This window comes from Clavelina lepadiformis, chromosome 1 (assembly GCF_947623445.1).
Source record: "Clavelina lepadiformis chromosome 1, kaClaLepa1.1, whole genome shotgun sequence".
NCBI classification, from domain to species: Eukaryota; Metazoa; Chordata; class Ascidiacea; order Aplousobranchia; family Clavelinidae; genus Clavelina; species Clavelina lepadiformis.
Window position 1 is genome coordinate 28456093 of NC_135240.1, and position 15998 is coordinate 28472090.

Here is a 15998-nt window from a genome sequence, read left to right on the forward strand (position 1 = left end):
AAGCAACGTCTGAACTAGGTCCTGCTTGCTTGTCCATGCCACCAACGCACAAACAATCATTTCATAATTTTATTCCAAAATAGATCGATCTTTTACTAAAACAAGGAACTTTGGCAAAATGAAGCGAAACAAAGCGACTGGGAGCATCGGGTCATCTGCACCCGCACTCGGCCACCGTCATGTCCTCGTGGTCCCGCTGCTTGACGTAGCCGTCCTCGTAGTACAAGATCGACAGGCTCTTCAGCGCGGTCGGCACGCAGCAGGGCTGGGGAATCCCCAGAGTGGGGTCGTGGGAGGAGAGAAGGCTCTGCATGTAGGCGTGGTTGCTCGGTCGGCCCTGCTCCTGGCTGACCGGATGCTTGCACTGTCCCTCGCACCTGAACGCGTTGTAACGCTTCGGGTAGACGATCCAATCCCCCCACCCGATCGCCTCGAAGTCGATTTCAAAGTCCACTCTCCGACAGTGAGGAGGTATCGACGGGTTCGCGCGCGCTGGACTATAACTGGACGGCTTGGGTGTGACAGGCGACTTATTTGGAACCACAATGACATCATCTTTGCGCGTGCTTCCAACGCTTTTCTCCTGTTCCTTGCGCCAAATCGCGGTGTCGTCGCGACCGCCCGACCTGCTGGTCGTTTTCAATTTGCCAAATTCAAGTTCATTGCTCACCGGGATGTTGTTCTCCTGGCCCCAGCGATCCTCCACTTCGTTCGTCTGCATCTCGTCGAAGGCTGTTTGCTGCCGCTCGGTCTTGTTACGTAGCCTGTAGCGATTTCGCCGCTTTGTCGATTTATGCTTCTTGCCACGTCGATGCTTCGCTTGGTGGCGCCTCGACGAACGGCGGCTGCGATCCTGCCGCGCAAGGGCGACTTCTAGCAGATCGATATTTTTATTTGTCGAATAAACGAAAAGAATTTCTTCCCTTGTTGAAAGATCTCGTTTGGTTCGGGTCGAATGCTTGTGGGGCGTCATCTCGCGGTCGTCTTTATTTTGAAAAGTATGCCATCGACGGTACTCGCGGGTCACTTCGAGTGTAGCGCTGCGAAAACAACAAAACTTGTCAACTTGTTGGAACCGCGGATTGTTCAAAAATAAATATGACTTTAATCTACTGGCAAGGACTTTATCTGCTGACACTCAAAGTTATACAGAGTTATACTATGCTTAGTCATGCTTAGGCAAGTCCGCCAACAGGCTTTGAATCAGAGAATAGAAATAATTTTGCAATAATATCTAGTGGTTTAGCAATCACCGCCGAGCATGTAAATTGCTGTTATTTCTGACATACGTGGGAGCAATTATAACGTCACAATGTGAAATCATCAAGCTAGATGGTGGCTAGCTAACGCGTTTTGGATGGAACACGTCTCGGCGTCTCCACCCAGTGTTGTAATGAGTCGAGTCATCGACGTAACTGGCGTCGATTGAGGTCAATTTGACATGAGTCAAAGTCAAAATCATTGACTCGACTTAAAGTCAGAAAAAAGTGACTTAGTTACAACCTTAATCCATTGGCAGGTGAATGGTAGCAGGTGATGTTTATTGTCAGCGTAGAAGCATCATAAAATACATAAACCGGTCAAGCGATCGCGTCTTTGCGATAGACACCGCGGCACTAGACTAGGTTAGCGCCAACTGTTAAGTCTGAGCTCAGCAAAAGCACTTTTATGCTTTTAAGGTCAGGTTAAGGTGTGTCCACTCACTTCATGCCAACGTCATTCACATGAATTCCTCACTGTGACGTCATAAATGCCCCCACGTATGTAATAATTCGCGCCAAATTAGCGATTCCTTACCACACTACGCCTGCCAAACCCTTATAGTTATTGAAAAGTTTATGCCAGACAGACTTATTGACAATTATCTTTGAATTGAGGCCAGCAGGTTTAAGCATTGCCGCTCACACCGGCTACAAGCCTTGCCTCCATTGATTATAATGAGCTAAAGATAACTTGGATCTTACCTTTCCCCACTTGGGGTCCGTCTCCCTGGCAACGGAACTTCCCCTATGAGGGTTCTTTGCAGAATTATTTTTCCTTCGACCATCGACTTCCGCTCATCCCATAATTCCAATGACGTCACATCCTGGTCATCAGGCCTGAGCTGAAGTTGGATTTCAGCCAATCGGATCCTTTCTTGCTCGAACACGGCCGAAGTATCGAAAATCAGGACAAATTTCTTCGAGTCTTTGAAAGAATCTGGGAGAAGGATCGAAAAGTTTAGCTATCATTTCCGGATTGTTACGTCACAATGTAAAAGTTCGATTATCAGGAAACACCGCGATTTGGTTAGCTGATATCGCTTCTTGTCGTGAAGAAGCGTGACTTAGTGACGTCATAATGTTTTACGAGTGAGTTTGAAACAGACTAAACAACGGTGGGTCATAGAATGAATTGTTTTATAACAAAGGGTGATTGTTTGTAACAATATGAGCTGACAAATGACGTGTTAGATCACTTTCAAGCTCCGGTCCAAATACACAAATTTGTCGTCTCGCTTCAAATACGCAAATTCTAAATTATGACGTAATCAACATGTTTTGTAAAAATGATCTTGTGACATATTGAACCAATGTTCTATTGTGTGTCGTCACAATTGCCCCTTTGTTGCATGACAAGGTAGCTACTGTATTTTCGATTTATTTGTGTTTTGTTAAGAAGCTCTATAAATCGCGGAAGGGAGCGATATGGCGATCGATGGTCCGTGTGAACGAGAAGCGAATACACATTTCTGTCTGGTTCGTCCCATCCCCTATGTATGCTGTCAACAGGATCTTCCTGCAGCGACCAACTAACAACATACTTAATTGATTAAGATTAAACGATTGCCATGTAATAATCACATATTATCACGTCACAATTGGGCGGAAAATGCGTAATGCCTTTCATAATTTTTTGTTCAAATAAGTTACTTTTTGAATTTTTACTGAATTTTTGGTAAATACCTGTTACTAATAGTATGTTATCAATAGTAAGTTATTAGTATTACCAATTAATAGTTATCTTAGAACAGGGGTAGGCAAACTTATTCGATGAAAGAGTCACTTGCGGAAGACTACAAACAGTAGCGATCTGCAAGATCAGTAGTTTCAAAGCAAATACGGTAAAAAATGCATGGAAATTGAACAATAATGGATATTACTATTCAGCTAGAAGAGCCACAAAACACATGTCGCGAGCCGCAAGTTGCCCAACTTTGTCATAGAAGCTTAAACTCACCGATAACTTGAAAGCTCCTGACCACGTCCGATCTCGCCAGAGCGTGATTCTGTTTCCTGTTCAAAACTTGTGCGTTGCGCTTCGATGGCTTTTTGTTATGATAGAGCCTCAGCATGTGCTGGGGGGACTTTTCCAGATATTCATCTCCGCTTGTTTCGGACGCTGAAGAGTGAATTTGTTCTAGAACGCGCTGATGAAACTTCCTCATATGCTCCGGGACGATTTCTGAGCCACCTATGATGTATTTGCTGCCAATCACGGGCGAAGATGGCGCTTGCGGCTGGATTTCGTGCCTCTGAAGTCGGCGAGCTCCAACAACTTCTTCCGATACTTCCGACTGCTCTGTTGACCTCTCCGGTTGATAACAATTGGCGCTGGTTATCAAAATGGCGACGAATATTAGCGGTGCGATGTTTGTTGAAACACCATCAGCCATTTTTTAGCAATTTTATATAGTTTTAAAATATTTGATCCAGCAGATCCTATTTCTTTCTGAAAACTAAACTGCTTTGTTGCATCGACTTGAAACAATATTTAGGAAATAATTTATCATTACAAACCAATAAGAAATTCTAAGCCCGATATTTCGAAGTTCTGGTAAAAGCAATAAAATTGTTCATCCTATGTCACTTAACCTGTCCCTAAGACTGCTCAGTTTAATACAATTTAAAGCTGCGCTTGCTTGGAGCTGGAAAATCTCTGTTTAAAAAATTTGAATGAAATTTAAATGAAACCTGCCCCAACAATCTCGTCACTCAGTAGTTGAATTGCATTTCAATTTCGCCCTCCCCCTCGCTCTTATATCGCGGCTCGTCGCGATTTTTTTTTTCCGATGCATTCTCCGATCAGACGACGGCGACACCTGATCGCTTTTTTCTCGCGGTTTGAGTCGCACGTTTCGCACTCTGCAACTTGAATGCGTCGCCTGATGCGGACCGCGTCTGATGCGATCATAAGCAAACATAAGCGCTCATCGGGCAAGAAAAGTTTCTTTTGGTTTGATATGTTTGTTTACTTTTAGCTCATTTATGACAAAATTAAAGAGTCGCCGCCAATGACGTTCACAATGGGCTTAAATTAACCGACGAAAATCAAAGCAACAACTGATTTCGCAGAACTAACGCGATCAAATATCACAATTAAAACGAAACATGTCTCAGCAAACACTCTTCACACTTCAAATATTGACAATAAAATTTTATTGCAAAATCTGATGCTTCGCCGCGTGGCCACGCTGCTGCTGTTCTACACATCCCGGTTGAATGATTTGCAACCGTTCAAGTATTTTCAATATTTCAAATAATTTACTGGAATTTATATGAATACAACAATTTGACATTCTACTCTTGGTGTTAAATCGTTAGTTTTGTGACCAAATTATCTCATTGACGTAATATTCTAGAACTTGGACGAACTTTGCTGGCGCGAGAGTTTATCATCGCTCATGTTCCCGGAAACTCTTTATCGCGAAGTCTTTAAAATTTTGTAAATTCCGCATCCTCTGCCGCAGACTACAAGATTGGGACGTCACAATTAAGATAAGTTACGTTGCAACAATTACCATTGTTTCGTCGCATGACCGAACAATGGGCCGAACAATGGAACCCTATCCATAAATTTTGAGGTGTCTGTGACGATTAATAACAAAGTAACAAATCGTATAATAGACTGCTCATGATCTCCTTGGCTATTGTGAGCGAATAATCGAAGCTTTTTGATAAAACAATCGACCTTTATTGCTGCTGTCTTGTGAGAAATGTCAGAAGCGCAGGAGATTTAAAATGGCCAGACTTGCTGGACATGCAATGAATGAAGCTCCTATTGGGGCAGTCCGATTATGCGGCCTAATCTGTTTTAATGATGTCACAAATAAGCGAATATTTGGAAAAAAACAAGAAATTATAACGTCACAAACCCCAGACTTCCCTGCATTTGAATCTCAATGAAAAGGTTCAGGTTGGACAAAATTTTCTTTCCCAATTTTTTTGATAAGTTTTCAACAAATAATTCTTGATTTATTGATTCAATTATTTTCACACCTAAATGTCCATATATGGTTGCGACATGAGGTAAGTATATTGACGTCACATCCGATCTAACAAGGTTGCTGAAACTTTTGAACTTTTTTATCACGTGATAAGAAATAAACTGCTTCCTTTGATATGATTGGTTGGATCTTTCCGATAACTTCCGACACTGGTCGTTATCTCGGTGGAGTCTAAGTTATATGATATAGTGTTATATTATATATTTTATAACAAGGACAATTTTATTCGAAAGTTGGAAAAACATTTTCGAAATGGTTCCGTTTAAATGTAATTATTTCCATGCAAAAAGTTTTCTTCAGAATTTAAATCTGTAAAAAATTTCATGAAACCCTGGAAACTTGGCGCTGTGTGAAAATCATCTCCATTAATGACAACATGAAAAACGCCGCCTTTCATTTCATCTGAAACTTTCTTCAAACAGTTTTTGTTACGTCACACTTCGAGCAATTAAGTGGCATTGTCCACTGTTATAAGAATGTTTGTTCATTGGTCGGGATTCTTTGAACTTGAAGGCACGTGACCCTTGATCGGAAGTCCGCGATTTTCGCTCGTAGCGTGACGTAATGAAAGCAAACAAACTTTGAACCGGCTTGAGCATGAGGGGGAGGTGGCGGGTGCATTTCATCGTCGCGATTTCTTCATTATTTGGTTGATCTGAGTCTTTTATTTAAACGGTTAATTGAAAAATTAAAAAAAGGTGAAAATTTTCGCTAAAACGCGATGACCAGCCCCCCCCCATAATCTCGCGTTTTCAAAACTTGACTTGATCAACCAACCAACCGAGACGGTTTAAAAATTTATAAATTCCACTTCAATATCGACTCGTAGAATTTTTCAAAAATATTTTTTTTGCCTACTTAGAAATATCTCGTTGTTGGAATTTGATTGAGCTGGTTTCAAGGAATGTCACCTCACAATGAGGACTTCAACTGGTAACAATCATTGTTTATGACATAATAAACGTATTTCTGTTTAATTGGCTGTTTGTTGGAGAGAGGGATTAGAGACTAACGCAAAATGGTCGATCGCTAGTCTGAATAATATTTTATTATCATTCTATTGTTGCATTTACAATGCTTAATTGTGACGTCTTTGAAATCTTTTGTGTGCTGTTGTTTCCAAACACGCGATTTAAAACACATTCCGACTGATCTGCGTCACGTGACAGACAAGTCTGCCATCTAAATTTCGTCTTAGAAATTGCAAACTTTGTCAAAACATTGTCAATCAAAAACAGCTGCGTCACCTAAGAGGTATTGCTACGTCACGGCAACTCCATAAACAGCTGTCACATCTCCCGGTAGTTGACGCTGTGAGTTACCGTTTTAACGACCCTTAGTGTTTAAGTTTGACTTTTTAAATTGTCACTAGAGAGCAGTATTTTATTCATCCGTGGTTTGTTGAGACTCGGTTAAGTCGACTTGGTTTGAATTGGCTACGTCACATGCGAGCAACTAGGAAAGCAAGAACCGCTATAAGCGGTCTCCGTGGTACAAGTACGGGTCGTAATTTAAAATATAAAAGTCGTCCGCGTATATTCTGCGCAGTGTTTCCACGTCTGTTTCAGAAATTTGATCAAACGCCTGTTGAGTTCTAGAATTCTGTACAAGCGACGAGTGTCCGGTTGGAAAAGTTATTTTCTCCTTCAGTGGGACATGAGAACCATTATCTTGGATGTAATCCAACAATCGATTCGAATCTTCGGCGATATTCTCGAATTTCATGACGTAGCTGTAGTCGAAGTGACACGGCATGCACATTGACACTTGGGGGCGCCAGTGGACATCCATGAGGGATCCATCTCGGTGGCGATCGATGATGAACCTGGAGAAGCAGAAAACAGTCGCAAGTGGGAGCCGGTGCGCTCAGTTGAAAGGCTTAATCCAAACTGTTACTTGATGAATTGAGGAAAACTTATTTCTCCGCTTCTTAAAACTTCCCAGTAGCGGAGAACTTCCGCCTGTTGCGACTTTGAAAGCTTCCGGAAAGTCGGAGTCCGCTTCACGAGATCGAGTCGCAGGTTGGTGCGAAACATTCTCCTATTTGCAAACAGGACTAACTATGACGTCATTAAGTACTCTAATTTGTGAAAACATAATTGCAACAAAATAACTGCGTTGGAGCCCAAGAATTTCTCCGCAATAGCGGACCCGGGTTGACATACTCGAGTCCGTGCAGATGATCGGTCGCTTGCTCCGCCGCAATTTGAACCCCGTACTTGTCCCTGTAAACGCGCAGGTCGCTGTGGTTGGTGAATTTATCGGTGTAGCACGAGACCAATCTCTCGAATGGATGCCGGGTTATAAAGAAGGTCGTGAACTCCCGTAACCTCACTTTCGCTTCCGCTTCCGTTGTTAACCTGGTGATTATGACGTAAAAGGTTAGGAGGTCATCGGACAAAGTCAAAAAACTTTGACTCACTCCTTGAAATCTTTGTTCGGGATTTTGCTCAAGAGCCACGATCTGCGCTTTTCCTCGGTGATATTTTCCGCCGGAAATCCTCCGAGGCGGAGAAATAAATACTGCCACGTGGTGCTTGCCACCTTTTATAATGACGTCATAATTGCAAACGAAAAGAAGCAAAAACAGAAACAACCCGAATTCTGCAAACTGACGTAAGATCTCGTTGACTTGCCTTTGGCGTTTTACAAAACACGAGTTTTAGTCGGTCGTTGAACTTGAACCAACCTCTCAATAGCGTCTTGTTCTTCTCACCTCCGCCCTCTCTGCAGCGACCGCGGATTCCGCGAATCCTGCTCCTGTAAGGTTCCTCTGTCGACAGTGGATGAATCCGGAAGTGGGGATCTGTAAATGGTGTCGAAGATCGATTATTTATTTGTTCTAGAATTATGTCTGATTGTTTAAAAACTTGAACAAGTTTATCAGGTTTCGACTCACTTCTGGACATTCTCCATTTTATTTTTGCCAAGTAGAAATATTGCAAATACAAAAGCAAGAAAGTTGCAAATATTGCCAAAGACAAAGCCTTGTAACTGGCTAGTTGTGGCATTCTGGGTTTTCAATGGGAAAGAGAAAAAAGTCGTGAAAACTCAACTTTGACTCAACCTCTATATAACTGAACCGAGGCCAAATCTTTTTACTTAAATTAATTCTTTAATGGATTCAAAAAAGCAAGAACCTACAGCTCATGTACTTGTGGCCATGTTTGCAGAAAACTTCAGCCTGGGAAGTCTTATGTGATTAGCCCCTGTCTTCGAAGCTATTAAAATGCTTTATATGGACCCTGCACAGCTTACAGAGTTACTCAGCATAACTTTGCTTTACTCAAATTCACTGATCAAGATTGGAATTGGCCGTTCTACTGTTTAGAGAATGAAGAGGAAACGCAAACTGCAGCTGACAAAAATCATTTTCAAATATTATTTGTAACACACAATTTCTTAACATCCACAAACGTCCTCCACAGGTATTTGCAAGGGCTTCTTATACAAATTACTATGAATATCTCTCTTCATCCTAGCTATGAGCGACTTGTTGTGTTTGTTGAGGCATCGTTCAAAATTGTTGATGCAAACACACACGGCCGTCACACTTTGCTTGTCATTTCACCGAAACAAATTCATCAGCCAACCTCGATTCCTACGTCATCATACATCGCCCAGCCTGACAAACTGAAGCTTTTAATTTAAGCAAAGCCGATATTGTTACGTCACGAAAACAGCCGGAACCCGTTTATTAATTTTCTGGCTAATCTTGCCTCGGGATATGCTGTGAATTACAAGGCTAAAGTATTAAACTTTGATGTAATCGCTAATTTCGAGTCTGAATGTTTAGGCTGAACGATTTCTGTGGAGATTACACAAACAACACACCCGGATTCATCAAACACGCCCAGCTCATAACTTCATACTCGCCACTCATTTAGTTACTTCGCGTTTTTAAGGATTTCAATTTTGTCTCAAACGTTGTTGTTTTTCTCAGAAAATCTTTTTTTGAGTTAATTTTAAACCAACCTCGCAATAATAATCGGTTCGTGGCTGCAACTCAGTTCGGATAAATCACACAAAGAACTAAAGTTTTGTTTTTCTTTTGAGTATTTTTGTTTTGTTTAAATTTTCTCCCACTTGTCGTTGCTTAGACCCTATAGCAGTTTGCAATTATCACCATCTATTTAAGCCAAAGTTTTCGTCCGATTCCCCACATAGATATAATATAAATACGTTTATATTATATTTATGATTCTCCATCCAGCACCAACTGCACTGCAATGTTACTCTGAGGTAATCGCGTCTGTTTGGAGCTTCATGACGCAAAGAATTTGCAGCATCTGCGATGATTACTCGAAGCTTATAGATCTATGCATTCCAGTTTCCGGACTGCTTGGAATTTTAATGTAATCTGTCTCGAAGGACAAGTTGAACTATTAGAGAATGAATTAGACTGATCCGCCGTTGGAAGAAGCTTCTATCGCCGCTGTTTGACTTCTGTTTATTTATATCCGTATTTGCTTATTCCACATTTGTGAGCAATAACAGTGGCACTGAACACCTTGCCATGCCATGTCAAGCCAAGCCACGCCATGTACACTGTGAGCTCTTGTCGGTTCCTACGTCACGCTCGTCTGGGTCAAGAGCGACCCCAAGCGGATGCAAGAGACTTGAAATGCTCAGATGAGTTTGAGGTCGAGCTGCACTGAGCTCATAAAACAAAGAAACATTATGAACCGCGCTACAATTCCTAACAGCAACAAAATCTCCAACACAACGACCAATGTTTCGCGTCATCGCGAGTACAGCGACAATTTCGATCACAAAACCAAGCCTATCTGACGTCATACATATGTTTCGTCTTGCCTTGTCCCATCAAGTGAATTGGCGTATTGGAAACAAAATCGTCAAAATCTGGAAACATGTTAACTTGCTGGATTTCAGCCAAACATTTAAGTGTCCGCTGTATCGTGTACAGCAGCAATGTATAAATGACGTCATTTATTTCACGGAAAACTGTTGATAAAATGATTTTGCTCAATTAACCTTGCTCATACAAGCAATCAACTTCAGATTTTCCTCCATAACTTAACTTTAACTCTAACCCAGGAACTGTCAACAAAATTCAGTCTATAATTTCCCTTAAATTAGCCGATACCTTGAAACACGCGGCCTAGTTGGTAGTTTCTGCGAAGTTATAGCTTCTCTACGTTTAGAGAATTTGAAAGTGAACTCACAGAAGCTCATCTTATCTCGCCCTTGATATTTCGAGCTTTTTAACCATTCCAAATGAGTAGACTTTGCTCCTTTTCTAAACTTGATAAAGTTTTCCTGGCTCGTTCTGCAAAATCTGAAGCGAGCAACAGTGAGTTTAATTTGACGCCCCAGGACCAAAGATAAAGAAAATTGAACATGTTTCGGCAAATTTTAAATTCTTAAGCAAACAAGACCGGCTTTGTGCAAGACGTTTGGTTCTGGATCGTCATGGCAACATAAGCGTCACAATTCACCTTCTACCACCGAGGTGGACCCGATGGATGCAAAGCTCATGGTGACGTCATAATCGATCGCGACTTTTCTTCTTATGAAGCGAAAACCTTTTTGTCTCAAAACGCGAATCTCGTCTTCACCGTCTGCACAATTTTAACGAGATCGTGAGCTAGAAGATGTTCTCAAGATCTTGGAGCTCGTCCAACTGACCCCAGATGAAAGACAAGTTCAGAGTCAAGTCAAGTTCAAATATTCTTTGTTCGCGCCGCCATGTTTAGACACGTGGTCTATGGTCAATATTTCTCTAAATTCATCATCTACTTTGATACGCTTTAAAATGAACCTTGATTGTTGCGGCCGCTCATGTTCGTTGCAACAACTTTGCCAGGTTGTGATTCAACGAATATCTGCTTCTCTCGATTCACGGTTTGTTGCGTCCTTTGCTCTGTCTTTTCACAATTTCTCACAATTAAGAACTTTTTTTATTTTAATAAAATACGCGACAAAGTGCAGCAGCCGTTAAAATAACCCCATACAGTGCTTTGAAATTATTTTGGAAACGATAAATTTAATAAATAAAATTAAAACGCAGAATAAACATTCTCTAAGTTCCCTCCGCAGAAGCTTTGACGTAGCTCGGTGCTGGATATCCGAACAACTCGTAGTCAGCTTTATAGACTTGATAAAGTTTCTTTATTTTCTCTTCGCTCAATTGAGAAAAATATGAGTCGACCGCGTCCTGTGACGTCGAACTTTGCCCAGTCTGGTCATAACCTTTCGGGAATTTCAGGTCCGGGGGAGCCCCAATGCGCTTTAAGAGATATCTGGGAAAGAAAATATGTTCTGAGTTCATGCAAACGTACTGTACCTAAGGAAGTGATAGATGTATAGGATATCTTAATTTTCATTTGCTTTGAACGGAACATCCTTGAGCTATTACGTCATACCGCGCGTCTTCTTCGATAGTTTCCATGTGAGCGATGACGTCATAATGAATATGGCAAGGCAAACACAGGGAGTGATAGTTCTGCCAGTGACGTACGCTGGTCATTTTCATCGTCGGACTGCCGTGATCCATTACGTCATTGACTACGTCAGCATTAGCAGGGTCAGCGAGGTAGGAGGCGAAGTCGTCGGGGGTCGCCTGGACGTCGAAGTATCTGCGAGGGATGCGACATGGTTAGGTCAGATGAGTGACAGCTTATAGCAAACTGAGGGATGAGACTCGCCTGTGCAAATAACTGGGATTCTTGTAAACTCTGCCCGGAGCATCTGGCGGCTTGGGCGGCTCTGAAAGTTTCCTCGGTTAAAAAAACTGAATCATTGAACGAAGCCGGTAACAAATTTGCTCACTTGTTTGTGATCTGCGTGGGGGAAGCCCCTGCTCACTTCGCTCATTTGTTCCCCTTTCCATTTCTCCCACCTCCAACGAGCGAATGTTTCGCGAATGATTTGCGGCTTCTCGGTAAACCCTTTCACTCACCATCGACATCTTAACGACTGCTGGTTTAACATCGAGCGATCCTGTGGTGCAAGGAAGTTGAACTCTGTCTCCGTCTCAGCCCCAATGCAACATCATGAGCTCACCTGTACACGAATACCAGACTTGTAGGTATTTTCTTGTGGAGGGGCAGCTGCTACTTTGTATCCAGTATGGCGTGGCCTCAATAGTGCATGACTCCTTGCCATTGCAGGCGCCACTAACAGCTTGTGTGGCGGTGGGCTCGTCACATTTTAAATTTAACATTCTGCCAGGGTAGGGACATCTGAAAACATCGAGGCGCATATAATCCGGCGTGTGGCGCTATTTTACGCTTATACTTTACATGCTTACGTCACATTGTTTGTGCGGCCATAGAATGCTTTTCCTATTGACAGGGCGCCACCAGGCGGGCATTGCAAGGTGAGAGTCCTGGGCTGGCAGACTGTCGCATTGTCCAGATGCTCGGTGGCTGCAAGAGATTGACAAGATAAGAAAGCGCAAAAGTGCAGCAGCTTCGATCTACTTCGACTCACACACGCATTTGTAGATGAGGGAGAGGTACTTTGTGACGCCGACGCATTCCCTGAGTGCCCCGAACTGATATTCTGAAGCCACTACGTCACACTTCTGCTTTCCATTGCACAATGCTGACGTAATCATGAAAGCAGACTGCGACATGCAGGGGATTCCCCGCCATTTCGACGTTGCGTTTTTGGTCAAGCACCTTGATAAAAACTTTATTTGTGACGTAGTAATTCCCCTAGGAGTAAATGTTTATCACCTAACAATAGCACTTACGTCGAGCCATCCATTCGTCCGAAGCTTGCGTTGATGACGTAGATTGCTTGGTGAGATCGCGGGCATTGTAGCACGGCTTCTCGGTGTTCACACACTGTGACCATCCTGAGTTGGTTCCCATCTACAAGATATAAGGTTCAACTCGTTAAAAAAATACATTTTATCGAAAACAAAAAGTGGAAAGGTTATAGGTTAAATTGGGTCATTGTTGCCGAATAATCGAGCACAACTCACAAATTGTCGGATCCTTCCATCTTTTGCTGTACGTTTTGGCGACCTCTGCCGAAAATTTGGGGAAGATCGCTTGTCCTCTGGGTGGCTTTGGAAGAACTTTGTCCATATAAGCGGACACCATCCTCTCAAATGGTTCTCTAACCACGAGCAGCTTGGTCGAGTTCTCATAGATCTTTTGCTTCCACGGTGGCGGTCTGAACCCGACCGTGTCCAGTTTGGCTACATGCACCTTCGCCTGTGACGTCATAGTTGAAACATCTCTCGGAATTTTTTGATGTTTGCGTCATCAAGTCAAATCGAACTAAGCCAGAACCTACTTGTGTGATGTCATCAGTGTTGTTTATGACGCCATTAAGGACCAAGATTATCTTCTTCCAGTTGGTGCATCCGGACTTGGGGATCTCGCAGTACATGAGTCGATAGTTCTCCGAGAAGAAGGTCCATGGCCGGGGTCGTGGGTGCGGCCAGCGCCACAAAATCAACTCCTCGTTGCCAGGGTTGAGCCCTAAGAAGCAAAATTGGGTGAAAACCATAGACATCACAACCGGTTGCATCTTCTTACCAAGTTCATTGCATTTGTCTCTCAGCAGCGCCCTCCTGTGTTTCATCCGGTCTTCCATCCTGCTCATAAATTCCTCTTCTGTTTCGTTTTCTTTCATCTCCGAGTTCCTTTCCAAACTCATCCTCCCAGATGGATTTTCGCCTCCCTGCTCTCCTACTCCTCTTATGGTGTCTATGGAGATTGAATGATCCACCGAACTCAGTTGATCGCCGTTGACGTCAGTTTTGCTCCGATCAACTTTGACTTTCTTTGATCCTGCCGTCGTCGATCCCCCAAGCTCATCACGTGACACTGTCCGCCATTTCTCTTTGTCAGCTGTGACGTCATCTTGTTTTGCAAGGTCATGCTTACTCAGTGATTTCCAGGTGACGTTGTCAGTGGAAAAGAGGTGCTTGAGATAAAAGAGAGAGAAGAGGAGGAAAATGAGGAGGAGGAGCGATCTCTTCCACCGCATCAGACGTTTCAAGGTCAGGGCGAGTTTTCGAAACATCTCTTCCGGCAGTTACCGTCAACTTAGATCGGTCACTTAATCCACCAATAACAATGCAACACGTCACGCTGACATAAATCAATCCAACGTTGGCCGCTTTGCTGAGAGAGTTTATTTATCAGGACATGACGTATTTGGCGGTAACCTGAGAATAAAAAAGCACATCACGTCATCTCAATCGCACTTCGAATTGTTGCTTCCTTCCTACACAGCTGGTAACCAGAAGCCTGTAGCAGCTCGACAGCACTGAGGCATCGAACACAAAATTAAGCGCTTGGCAACTTGGAACGGACTGATCTGATGTTTTAGGCTAAATCTAGGCCAAAAGGTTTTATTTGAATTACCTTCCCTGCGACCTATTTTCCGTGATTTAGTGCTAATTTCTGTTTCTATATTAACAGGTTTTTGAATTGTTTGTTGACACCTTGCCCTCAGCAAGACGATGATTTTGCAAAGTTTAATAACCTGGTAATTACCACTACCTGCTCTCTACAAAGTATGAGCTTTGTCAGCCACGTTTGCGCTTATCTCTGCGCGTTGCCTCGAGCACAATGGCTTGACAAATAATCTTCAAATAATCGTGTGAATATCGGGCAGCAGCGCACATGTCACCACGCGCTTACGTCACATAGGTTCTTGTTGCTGGGTGCTGGCTCAGTGAAATTTCACGCCAGGGCGAGTAGGACAAAATCCTGGTCATGCTTGCTTCAACATTACCTTGCTATGACCTTGTTTGACCCCTGTGGTGTTCCTTGCTGGAATATTTCTCAATTACTTTTTTCACCGAGCATTCGAAACACATCCTTCGTGCTACACAAGCTACATCGAGTCATGCTGTGTGTTTAGGTGCCTGCGAATATGTCGGCTTGTCACTGAACAGCAGCAACAAATCACGGAAATGAGTAAAATAATCCCCTATCCCTGGCATTATGCTCATCCTCTGACGTAACATTGTTTGCTATTGTGTTTCAAGCGAAAAGTTTTTTAAATATTTCAACGCGCACTCGAGTAGCAGAGAAGTTCTCGCGGCGCAGGCGCGAACATCAGCCCGCTTCGGTTTAAATTTCTTCACGCTTTGTGGCTTTACCCTGAGCTTTCTAGTCTGAGGTTAAAGTTACGTTTCTACCCGCATTTGTCATAAACTGAGCACATCTCTTAACAGTGGTTAGTGTAAACGCCATCATCGCCAGCCGGTGAAAGTGTAACCAAACTTTCTTTACCAGGAACCTTCCCGCTTTACAGCTAGTCAATTAGCTCTGTCTTCTTTATTCACATTTAATGGCATATCTCTTAGGTAAAAACATCCGTCTTTCTGCTATATCAACCAAACGTTACTGAAACACCACTCTATACCCGAGCGAAACACCATACCAAAACAAATTCCACGCAATCATAGAATCAGCGTGGGACGCTAAACACCAATTAGGCCCTAGGGGTCACAATCACTCACAAAAGATCGACTAAAAACGCGTGTACAAATAAATAAGTAAAATACAGCATCACGTGAGCAAACCTAAAACCTGACAAGCATGCATAAAAAAGACACAACGCGAATAAAAATAAGAGCTGACCCACACATTTAACTAGACTAAAATATAGGAGTGGTGCGAACAAACGATACGGTGGCTATAAAACGGGTGCATAAAATAATCCCGTCACAAAAGTGTCTAGTTTGCGTCGCCCCAAGCTGCTGCGTTTGTCGTCTTCTATCAGTTGATTATAATTC

The 15998-nt window shown here is 42.8% G+C and overlaps 3 protein-coding genes across 4 annotated transcripts; all 3 read right to left on the reverse strand.

The window, feature by feature from the left end:
* Positions 1-11: 11 nt before the first annotated feature.
* On the reverse strand, positions 12-3958 carry LOC143464644 (uncharacterized). Its single transcript, XM_076962544.1, has 3 exons — positions 3220-3958; positions 1965-2199; positions 12-1040 (listed from the first exon to the last, which is right to left on the reverse strand). The coding sequence occupies exons 1-3, from the start codon at positions 3653-3655 to the stop codon at positions 152-154; spliced, it is 1560 nt and encodes a 519-aa protein (XP_076818659.1). The 5' UTR covers positions 3656-3958; the 3' UTR covers positions 12-151.
* A 2676-nt stretch (positions 3959-6634) lies between these two features.
* On the reverse strand, positions 6635-9138 carry LOC143470880 (carbohydrate sulfotransferase 11-like). 2 transcript variants are annotated; one of them, XM_076969175.1, is made up of 7 exons: positions 8411-9138; positions 8166-8278; positions 7903-8072; positions 7689-7810; positions 7432-7626; positions 7163-7306; positions 6635-7091 (listed from the first exon to the last, which is right to left on the reverse strand). In XM_076969175.1, exons 2-7 carry the CDS (start codon positions 8275-8277, stop codon positions 6740-6742), a joined length of 1095 nt encoding a protein of 364 aa, XP_076825290.1. In that variant the 5' UTR covers position 8278; positions 8411-9138; the 3' UTR covers positions 6635-6739. The 2 variants fall into 2 exon arrangements, with proteins under 2 accessions (XP_076825290.1, XP_076825284.1); XM_076969169.1 differs by having other exon boundaries at positions 8166-9137.
* Positions 9139-11164: 2026 nt separating this feature from the next.
* Positions 11165-14572, reverse strand: LOC143470401 (uncharacterized). Its single transcript, XM_076968518.1, has 11 exons — positions 13783-14572; positions 13538-13725; positions 13221-13455; positions 12987-13107; positions 12722-12912; positions 12540-12657; positions 12293-12471; positions 12059-12229; positions 11935-11995; positions 11653-11865; positions 11165-11529 (listed from the first exon to the last, which is right to left on the reverse strand). The coding sequence occupies exons 1-11, from the start codon at positions 14270-14272 to the stop codon at positions 11310-11312; spliced, it is 2187 nt and encodes a 728-aa protein (XP_076824633.1). The 5' UTR covers positions 14273-14572; the 3' UTR covers positions 11165-11309.
* Positions 14573-15998: the final 1426 nt, after the last annotated feature.